Here is a 10433-nt window from a genome sequence, read left to right on the forward strand (position 1 = left end):
AGTTTCTTAGTAATCCCAGGGTGTAGTGGTTTTGAATTTGTTTCATAACTCTGAGGTGCAAGAAATGTCATATTGCCATAGTTTTAGCCCCCAGGGACTTGCCACAGTGGCAAGATATTCTATTCTCCATGGAGTCTTGGAAAGGTAACCAACTGCCCCAGTTTGCCCAGGACTGAAGTGTTTTCTGGGACACAGGACTTTCAGTGCTAAAGATGGGCAAACTGAAACAGTTGGTCATCCTAAATCTTGGACAAACATTAGTTTACAAACCTTCTGCTTACTGTATTACAGGCTCTAAGAGGGCAACGAACATGTCTAATGAATTTCTATATACCCGTGCCTAGTGCTTAGGACATAATAGGCATTCAGTAAATTCTTAATAAATAAACAAACTAATCTACAAACAAATTCATGAAACAGCATGAAAAAAAGAAGATTAAAATAATGATAATAATTCAAAGCCTGAGCCACATTGGAAGTTACTTGAGCCAAATTAAATGGAGTGCCCTACAATTTCCTAATATCCCTTCCAGAGAACATCCCTTCCAGGCTTAAAAAGGCTATGTCCATATACCCTGAGAAAACCATAATTCAAAAAGAGTCATGTACCACAATGTTCATTGCAGCTCTATTTACAATAGCCAGGACATGGAAGCAACCTAAGTGTCCATCGACAGATGGATGGATAAAGAAGATGTGGCACATATATACAATGGAATGTTACTCAACCATAAAAAGAAATGAAATTGAGTTATTAGTAGTGAGGTGGATGGACTAGAGACTGTCATACAGAGTGAAGTAAGTCAGAAAGAGAAAAACAAATACAGTATGCTAACACATATATATGGAATCTAAGAAAAAAAAATGGTTCTGAAGAACCTAAGGGCAGGATAGGAATAAAGATGCAGATGTAGAGAATGGACTTGAGGACACGGGGAGGGGGAAGGGTAAGCTGGGACAAAGTGAGAGAGTGGCATGGACATATATACACTACCAAATGTAAAATAGATAGCTAGTGGGAAGCAGCCGCATAGCACGGGGAGATCAGCTCGGTGCTTTGTGTCCACCTAGAGGGGTGAGATAGGGAGGGTGGCAGGGAGAAGCAAGAGGGAGGGGATACGGGGATGTATGTATATGTATAGCTGATTCACTTTGTTATACAGCAGAAACTAACACACCATTGTAAAGCAGTTATACTCCAATAAAGATGTTAAAAAAAAAAAAAGGCCATGTCCTCAGAGCAGGAGCAAATTCTCCCCATGCACACATACACCATGATTTCTATATCATTTATTTCCAATCTGATGGACTTGGGAAGCATCAGGTAGACTTTCCATACATTTTGTATCTGTTCTTCAGGAAGACAGCACATCTCCAGATATAAGCAAAATGTTAAGCATGAACTTCTGAAGGCACCTGCCTGGCTTACCAGACCTCCTCAGAGTTCTGTGCTGTACAAAATGATGACACTGCTTTAAAGTGTCTAGAACTGGGTGAGAGGAGGGCGAGCGAGCAGGCCAGCGACCGACTGGCCGGCGGGGCAGGGTTGCGGAGAATAACGTGATGCAGCCTCGACCACCAGGAGGGGCCCAGGATTGATGTGTTGTTCTAGAGAAGGAACTGGAAGCAATCAAAGCTTGAGTCGGGAGATGGAAGGAGTCGGCAGCTGAGAAGCTAAAGGGGCTGCAGAATGAAGTACAGAAGCAAATGAATATGAGTCCACCTCCAGCAATGCCGGCCCACTGATCACGTCCATTGAGGAGAAGATGGAGGCCGATGCCCATTCCACCTATGTTGACAGTGTGGACTATGGTGCAACAGCGGAAGAGCTGGAAGCACACTTTCATGGCTGTGGTTCAGTCAACCACGTTACCATACTCTGTGACAAATTTAGTGGTCATCCCAAAGAGTTTGCATATATAGAGTTCTCAGACAAACAGTCAGTGAGGGCTTCCCTGGCCTTAGATGACTCCCTATTTAGAGGAAGACAAATCAAGGTGATCCCAAAGCGAACCAACAGACCAGGCATCAGCGCAGCAGACCAGGGTTTCCCACAAGTCCGATTCCGAGCCCGGACCCCCGACTACAACAGTTCCCCCTCTCAATTCTACAGTGGTTTTAACAGCAGGCCCTGGAGTCATGTCTACAGGGGCTGGGCTAGAGAGACATCATGGTATTTCCCTTACTTAAAAAAAGTGTGTATTAGGAGTGGGGGTGGGGAAGAGGAAAGAAGGGGGACAAAAGAATTTTTTTAAAAAAGAAAAACAGGAAAAAAGAAGTTTCTAGAATTCCAGCCCCACCTCCACCCCAGCACATTTGCTCTGGGGTATAATTCTAATGCCACAGCAGGTTTTTTCTGCTTCACTGTGTCACTTTCCACTTGTCTTCCACAAGACACTGATAATTCCTCTATCCCCTTAAGATCTTTTTTCTCCTTTTTGCCTTTCCTCTTGTATTATTTCTTCCAACTTTTCATATATGTTAGAGTGGGTAGAGCTAGTGTGCTTTCTTTCACCTTATGTAGCAAGGAGACTGTTATGTACCTGTTATGATGATCACCTCAAGGAAGAGAACACAATTCAAAGATTTAAAGATGATTGTAACAGTCCTGACTCCATGGTTCCTGGAGTTGTGGTTTTCCTTGAAAAACTACCACAGAAAATTGTCTCATTTCCATTCCTGGTTTAAAAGGGTACATGCAGAACATCTGCTAATATGTCTGCTTGTCTCTTCTTCTTACCCATATGCTAACTTATTTAATCTCCATGGCAGACGACAAAGTGTCACCCCTCTGTTCTGCAGTACCCTTCACTCAAAGAGTTGCCACCCCCAGAATTTTGACCCTTCTTTTTGTCCTGTGATGGGCTGAGTTGATATCAAAGGCCCTGTCCCCACCTACCTCCTTGTACCAAAGCTTTCCTCTCCCTGATCTCTCCTCCTCCTCTCTCTTCCCAGGTGACTTTGACCACCTTCTTTTTAAGCCCTCTCTGGACATTCCAGGGACATTCCCCAATCAGCCCACTCTAACCCCAGTTGTGCAACACAAGCAAAATTTATCACTCTCAAAATGAGACCTGAATTTTCACAGTGTCCCACAGAAGTCTCTGTTTTAAGGCTCTGTTTTTAAGGATTTCAGTTCTTGAAACTCCACATTTATCATTGAGTAATATATTAGCCCCCTCTAAGGTGAACACCTACTTCGTCTCTGAACTTGTCTCTGCATTGATAACCCTTTGTGTATGTCCCTAATCAAGGAAAAACAGTAGTACCTTGGGGCACTGGTGATTCAGGCAGAAAGTCCCTCTCTCCCCAGGGCCAGGGTGAAATGGCTCAGCCCTCCCTGACACCCCCCAGAGGAACTTGGGGAGGCCTCAATTGGGACTAATCCTCCAAACACGCCAAAGACTGAAGATAAACCAGCGTTTATGTATGTCTTTGTTTCAGAAAAGAGAATGGGTGCTATTGGCCAAAGGGGAGCCCCTGAGCCAAGGACACAGCCTGAGAGAGCCCGCCAGCACCTTCTATGTGATCCTGCCATCTCACTCTCCCACTCTGCTGGTGAAGGCAGTGGCCACTCGGGAACTGATGCTGCCCAGCCCTTTCCCCCTGCTACCTGAGGACATGCCTGATGACAGCCGCAAGACTGTGGAGGCAAGTGAGCCCAGATCTCATGGAATAGATAGAGCGGAGAAAAGAGAAGAGAGTTCAAGAAAGGGATGAGGGAAAGGAGTGAGCCCCTGAAGGAAAGGACAGGGGAGCAGAGGCAGAAGTGGTTCCAAGGGTGTGGTAAGAGGAGCAGAGAAGAAAGCAAGGAACTGAGGCCAGACAGAAGGAAGTAAGCAAGCATCTGCGTGACGGTGTATTCTCATGGGTCTTTCTCTGCAATGTGTGTATACGTGTGTGTGTACCTGTGTTTGTGTGCATCTATTCCTGAGAAAAAGAGGGAAAGGCAGCCAATATAGGCACCGAGAATAGGAAGAGCTTTAAAATAAGACTCTGATGCAAAGGAGGGAACAGCTCTGAAGGCCATTTTCTCCTCCCCCTCCTCTCTTCTTGGATCTGGAGTCTGGATTTCCTCTGTCGGCCTCCCCAGGCTGAGGCAGGGGAGGGGGTCCTCTGGGTACAGAGAACTGGAATCACATCGTTGCTGCTAGGTTGCTGACTTATGTGCAGAGAGGACAGAGCCTGGGATTGTACTCTTGGCTTGGCAGCCACGGGGATGCAGAGAGGTGGGCACAAGTGGCCATGGCTCACTCAGTGTCTCACTTCAGGGCCAGTGGTTCCTGGCACAGGAAGTTGTGGCCGGAAAACCTGGCTGCTCAGGAATGCTCTGCTGGCATGTCCTCTGGTTATACTCACCTCAAAGGCCGCCGAGAACTCAGTGTACTTGCTTTGCAGACTGTGAGCACCCCAGCCGGGACACAGCCTCCCTCACAGCTTCGCACACTGGATCCCTTGTAACCTTCATAGCGCTCTGACCCCTCTCAGCATCCTGTGACATTGTTCTCAGGGCCAGAGTGTTCAGTGTCCCTAACCACTCAGTTGTTGCTGCTTCTTGTACCCTTGCCTGACACTTACCTCACAAGCACTCAGACCTGGGGCAGAACACCCAGCAGGACACGCATCTATTTCACATCCTTCAGTGAAGCCCTTGGGTCATCAGACCTCCTCCAGCTTCTCACACTCAGGTCTCTGCCTGACATCTTGGGTTCTGTGACCTCAAGACCCCCAGGTGAGGCTCCTCCTCTCTCTTCCTCAGAGCATGCTGGATGACCTGGAGCTAGAACCCACCTACAACCCCTTGCAGGTTTGGAGCCACCTGTACTCACACCTGAACAGCACCTTTGCCAAGCCTCAGGGCCCGCTCCACCCAAGGTGGGAGAGCCGGGCTCTGAGAAAGGTACTTCCCTCCCTCCCCTTTATGCTCAGAATCCCAGAGAGTCCTCTTCCCCTGTGCCCAACTCCTCCCCATCCAAGGGAGTATCCTCCCTGGATCCCCTCTGGCAGAAAGAGGGCATACAGGGGAGGAAGAAAAAGAGCAGCCTTTTGCCCTAAACAAAGAAAATTACAACCCCTACCCGGTAAGGGGGCTTTTTTTTTTTTTTCCCCCGCTTGGGCATTTACATATGTTTAGGTATCTTAATTGCAGTGTTTGTGATAAATCATTAGTCATTTAACAGACCATTGTCCCACTAAGCAAACTGGCGGCACTGGAACTACAACCACAAGCCTCTGTTGAAAGAAAAGGCTTAAGGGAAGGTGGGGAAAGAAATGCCTAAGGGAAGGGAAATTAGCATTTACTGAGCAGCAGTCATTTGCCAGGTTCTGTGACATGTGTTCTCACATATATTTTTCTCATTTAATCCTCACAGCATCCCCGCAAGGTAAGTGTTATGCTTATTTTACAGATGAGTAAAGGGAGGCTGATCAAGGTTAGTAGCTTAGAGACAGGGCTCTAGTGACAGGGGTTGAGAGAGAAGAGTAATTGAAGGGGGGATTTATCTTTTTTTTTTTAAGATTTATTTTATTATTTATTTATTTTTGGCTGTGTTGGGTCTTAGTTGTGGCATGCGAGATCTTCACTGAGGCACGTGGGATCTTTCATTGTGGCGGGCGGGCTTCTCTCTAGTTGTGGCATGTGGGTTTTCTCTCTCTAGTTGTGGCGCATGGGCGCCGGAGAACGTGGGCTCTGTAGTTCGCAGCACACAGGCTCTCTGGTTGAGGCGTACGAGCCCAGTAATTGTGGCACGCGGGGCTTAGTTGCCCTGCGGCATGTGGGATCTTAGTTCCCTGACCAGGGATCAAACCCGTATCCCCTGCATTGTAAGGCAGATTCTTTACCACTGGACCACCAGGAAAGTCCCAGGGAGTGTTTATTTTTATGAAATCCATGTTCTATAGTATTTGGGCTTCCTTTCGTGCCCTTATTAATCTTTTCCTTGTTTCTCAATAACAGAGGCTATAGGAAAACCCCCGCTTTGTCTTACCTGAAGTTACAAGAGAAAGATGTTTCCAAACTACAGTCAGTCTAGAGGTGGGAACAGAACCGACCATAAGTTAGCTGGTGGACAAGCAAACAGAGGAGGACACTTAGCCAGGAGACAGGCACTGTGGAGGCTGGAGCCTAGTGGACTCCACTGCCCTGGGCCTCGAGGCTGTCACTCACAGGACACATGAAGGAGTTAGGACAGAAGGCCCAGCAGGGAATGGGACAGAAGATCGAGAACGGTCTGGTCTTCACAGAAAGCTCTTCTTGCTTTCTTTGCAGGCTGGGCCACTGCAAACAAATCGAGTTCGAGCCACAGTGGCCCCTTTGCCTATGATTCCAGCCCCTGGCAGAGCCCCCAAGATGCCAGCAGCCAGCAAAGCTTCCTCAGATGTCTTCTTCCAGCCTTCCATGGAGGAGGAGGAGGAGGAGGAGGCAGACGAGGAGTATCCCTCAGGGCCCTGAGTCACCAGCACCACAGCCCAGCTGCCCTGTGCAAGCACATCCATGCCAAGTCTCACACAATGGCTTTCTGTGGACAGACTTGCCTCCTATCCACCTGAGCCTCTGTGAGCTCCAGGTGGCTGGGAAACAGAGCCTTCCCCTCCTCAGTCCTCAGTGCTGCCACTGCCCCACTCTTCAGGCTGGGAAGAGACGCACCGACCCTTTTCCTTCGCCAAGCAGGGACTCATTTTTCTTTTGGATCATTTGATACTGTTAACACAAATGAAGATTAAATAACCAGTAAGTCTCCACCATTGTTAGGAGCATTCCCAGGCCTGATTTTCTCCATGTAGCTCTGTGTAAGTAGGTGGATGAAGTCAGGTCACCATCAGGAAACTGAACCTCAGGAGACAAGGATGAGGTTTTCAGAGAGCTCATGAAAAACAAGTAGGATTGAAATCGAAACCGCATTCCAAAGCCCATGCCCCTCCCACTACACCCACCACAGTGCAACTCCCTTCAGCCTCCAAACAGATAAGTGGTTGATGCTTGGTACCTACATGCAAAGTGTGCGCACGCACGTGAGTGTGCTTTTGTGTGTGTGTGTGTGTGTGTGTGTGTGTGAGACAAGGGGGAGGAAAGGCATCCTAGAGCTGAGAACAGGGGAGAGGGTGTTGTGAAAAAGACCTATTCCCTTCCTATTCCCCTCTCCTCATACCTGCCCATCAGCTTTCTCCATCCACAGAATAATAACTACCATTTATACAATGTTTACTCTGCACTTGAAATCGTATTAAGTACTTGAGAAATTTAACTCCTTTCATAAAAACCCTGTGAGGTTGTATGTGTAATTAAGCTTTCCCATTTTGCACAGGGGCAGTGGGGGAAACTGAGGGTTACAGATGTTACACACAGGGTCACAGAGATAAGGTCAAGCCCAGGTGGGCCTGACTGGACCACCCAGGCTCTGAACGACCACACTGCTTGACCCCCCCTGCCCGAGGCCCTTTCCTCCTTCAGTGGCCCCCAACACCTTCCTGGTTCTCCTGATTCCCTCCACATCTACCCAGCACAGCCTGCCACTCTGTCCCCTCTGTGACTATTCACACGCATAGACCTCTTAAACCCAAACTGACTTTAATGAGGATAAAACTTAAAAAAAAATATCTCTCTCTGGCAAAGAACAATGCCGGGGTAAGGATCAAGACACAGCCCAGTGTCTCCCTATAGCCTCCATACAGGCCCCTCAAACTGTACCTACTCTGACCGAACACCCCTTTCTATAGTACTGCTCCAGCAGCTATCCCTTCCTTTGGTGGGGATGACTTAGAGGTGCTGGCCTCCCCCAGATCCAATCCCTGAGCCCCTGCCAACTGTCCCACTTCCATGACTTCTTGGGACACATCATCCTTCCCTTGACTCCCCTTGTACCCTGGTCTCTACACACAGACCCCTCTGGTTCCTGCTGGTTCTAACAGGTTTCTTTGATCCCCAGTGCCACCTCCCCATGGTCCTCCTATCAGCAACCCCAGCCTTGCCCTTCTTCTCATGTGGAGCCCTCTGACTTGGCCCCAGTCCTGTCAGTCCCTGCTCCAGAGAGCCCACAGTTCTAGCTACCTGAGGCCCCACTCTTCTGGACCTGGCTGTACAGGGCAGTGTCTGAGCTGTGGCCTTTGCTGCCACTGCCAGCTGCAGCACCGGATTCAGAGAAGGCCAGGCCCTGGGGCTTGGGAGCTGGGAAGGGCTTTGTGCTCCGCGGGGGTGGCACGGCGTAGTCATCAGTAGCAGGGTTGTAGGGGAGCTCATAGCCCTCCTCCTTCACCCGAGCCTGGCACCACCAGGCATCCTTGGGCTCCTGAGGCAGATCATAAAGGCCCCGGAGAGCAGCTGGGGCCAGGCCCTCAGGTTCATCATAGATGGGGTCTTCTCTGGGGTCTGTCAACTTGGCCTTTATCAGCTGCTGCTGCACATGCTCACACAAGTCCCAATAGAGAGGTTTCTTTAACTGTAACCCCTCCCCTGCCTGAGCAGGGGTGCTGTCCAGGGGGTCTGAGTATAGGGAATCTTGGGAAGGGCTTGGAAGAATGCGCAGGGAGTCTAAGGGTTCAGCATACAGGGCTGGAGGGCTGCCTGCAAGCTCCTGGGGGCCCCGGGGGGGAGCCAACTTCCCTTCTGCCACTTCTCCTTCATGGGAATCAGCTCTGAGAACATCCTGCCCCTGGCTGGCCTTTCCCTGGGTCTTCTGTCGGTGGATAGCAGTCTCAACTGCCTGAAAGATGTCATTTCCCTGTGCCGTCTGGAAGGTGAAGGTTCCAGGGCCAGAGGGGCAGCGGCGGCCAGCCTCAAAAGAGAACATGACCTGAAGAGGGTGTGGAGGGAAACACATAATCAGGAGCCATCAGAGGAGGTGAGTCACGGGGCTGGAACTAGTTAGGGGACCTACAAAGAAGAGACCACCTGGGAAGGGAGGTGGGGTCATGGGCTAGGCAAGAAAGCGCAGTCCTGCCCCACCCCTCCCACAGCTGCCCAACCCAGGGAGCCAGTCCTGCACCGCACCTTGTCTCGGCCATAGCGACGCAACAGAGTGTAAGGCCAGGAAAGGAGTGGCTCCGGTATCTGAGTCTGGGCCCCCACGCCCAGGAGAGTCAGCCTCTCAGCCTCCACTCTCAGCATATAGGAGCCATGCAGGCCACAACGCTCAGCGGCTTCAGTCCTTTGCACGGTTACCCAGAACTGGGATCCTGGAAGGAATACACAGTTAGACTGGCACCTGGCCAGGACCGGGGTGGGGGGAGGGAGCAGGTTGTCCAAGCATGCACGTGAAAGCCAGCTCTCAGGAGCATTCTACTTCCCCTTGCAGGACACCCTTTCTTTCCATGCCATCCCTGCTGGGGCTTTTCAGGCATCTACCTTCCCAGGCAGGGCTATACAGTGAATTCTCCAGCATCTCCAGGGCAGAAAGCTTGGGTGGGTTCTCGGCAGGCGCCAGGGCCCAGCTGCCTTTCTGGGGTAAAGAGAAAGAGTATGAAGGAGACTGTAATTCCCTCACCGCGGTTCCCAGGGTCTGAGTCAGCCCAGTTCCTCTGCCGCTGTAACTGCTCCCACCCCGCACGGACTCTTGGGCCCAGTGCAGCTCGCCCCAGCCCCTCACCGGCAGCCCCGGCCCCCTCACCGGAAAGGCGTTTCGGCACAGCGTTTGCACCCAGGCGGCGCTGGACGGCGCGTCGGCCGCCAGCAGGTGGGAACGCTGTGCGGTGTCCAGGCGGAAAGCTGTGGCGCCGGGCTCAGGGGGGCTCTCCACGGCCACAGGGGCCACGCTCACACACTCAGCCAGACGGATCACCTTGCAGTCCAGGCGGCGCGTGCTCCCTCGGCCCCCTCCAGAGCTCGACCCCTTGTGGTCAAAGAACTCGAGCCGCGCGACACCGTGGGGGCTGGCCGGGTAAAGCACCGCCCAGGTCTTCCTCCACCTCTGGGGAAAGATCGGAGAGACACTAGGGAGGGAGAGCAGGCAAACACCGGCGGCCCGGGCCCCGACAGGGAGGGAGGGACCTGCGCGGGCCAATTTCAGGTCTGAGGCTTCCCGACGGCAGGCGAAGTTTCCCAAGGAGGATGCCGCTCCGTCTCCCCCAGGGCCAGAGAGGCGAAGCCGGAGGCCGGCAGACGCATCTTCCGAGTGTGTGCAAAGCAATTTAGCCGGAAATTCATAAGGCTCTCCGGCTCCGGGCGCCGCGCTCCAACCCACTGCCGGTCGCCTCCCTCCATCTAGGCTCAGCTGCCCACCCCTAGCTCTGATGGGGTTCGGCAACCCCTACCCACACTACCTTGGTACCGAAACGCTGGCTCTGCAAAAACAGCGGCCCTTCCATCACGGCCCCGTCCATGGCCCCGGGCGGTTCCTTCCGCCCTTCCTGGCCCTGTGGGCCGGAGGCGGGGCGAGGCAGGGAGGAGGGCGGGGCGGGGCTCGCGCAGGAGGCGTTCCCCCCACCCCCGCAACCTCCCC

The 10433-nt window shown here is 51.6% G+C and overlaps 1 protein-coding gene and 1 pseudogene across 2 annotated transcripts; one reads left to right on the forward strand and one right to left on the reverse strand.

Moving 5' to 3' along the window:
• The first annotated feature begins 128 nt into the window (after positions 1 to 128).
• Positions 129 to 6451, forward strand: LOC136133533 (polyadenylate-binding protein 2-like; annotated as a pseudogene).
• A 1097-nt stretch (positions 6452 to 7548) lies between these two features.
• Positions 7549 to 10325, reverse strand: DOK1 (docking protein 1). Of its 2 annotated transcripts, XM_065891206.1 has the most exons (5): positions 10255 to 10325; positions 9603 to 9902; positions 9341 to 9434; positions 8987 to 9171; positions 7549 to 8789 (listed from the first exon to the last, which is right to left on the reverse strand). In XM_065891206.1, exons 1-5 carry the CDS (start codon positions 10312 to 10314, stop codon positions 8040 to 8042), a joined length of 1389 nt encoding a protein of 462 aa, XP_065747278.1. In that variant the 5' UTR covers positions 10315 to 10325; the 3' UTR covers positions 7549 to 8039. The 2 variants fall into 2 exon arrangements, with proteins under 2 accessions (XP_065747278.1, XP_065747280.1); XM_065891208.1 differs by lacking the exon at positions 8987 to 9171 and having other exon boundaries at positions 8773 to 8789; positions 10255 to 10314.
• Between the last annotated feature and the right edge of the window lie 108 nt (positions 10326 to 10433).

The sequence above is a fragment of the Phocoena phocoena genome, chromosome 14 (genome assembly GCF_963924675.1).
Source record: "Phocoena phocoena chromosome 14, mPhoPho1.1, whole genome shotgun sequence".
Taxonomy (NCBI): domain Eukaryota; kingdom Metazoa; phylum Chordata; class Mammalia; order Artiodactyla; family Phocoenidae; genus Phocoena; species Phocoena phocoena.

Bases quoted from the DNA above. Each gene is read 5' to 3' on its own strand.
- DOK1 (XM_065891206.1), bottom strand. From the start codon at position 10,314: ATGGACGGGGCCGTGATGGAAGGGCCGCTGTTTTTGCAGAGCCAGCGT. The intron at 9,903-10,254 runs GTAGTGTGGGTA...ATCTTTCCCCAG, and splicing joins GCCAGCGTTTCGGTACCAAG to AGGTGGAGGAAGACCTGGGC. The intron at 8,790-8,986 runs GTGCGGTGCAGG...CACCCTCTTCAG, and splicing joins GTCGCTATGGCCGAGACAAG to GTCATGTTCTCTTTTGAGGC.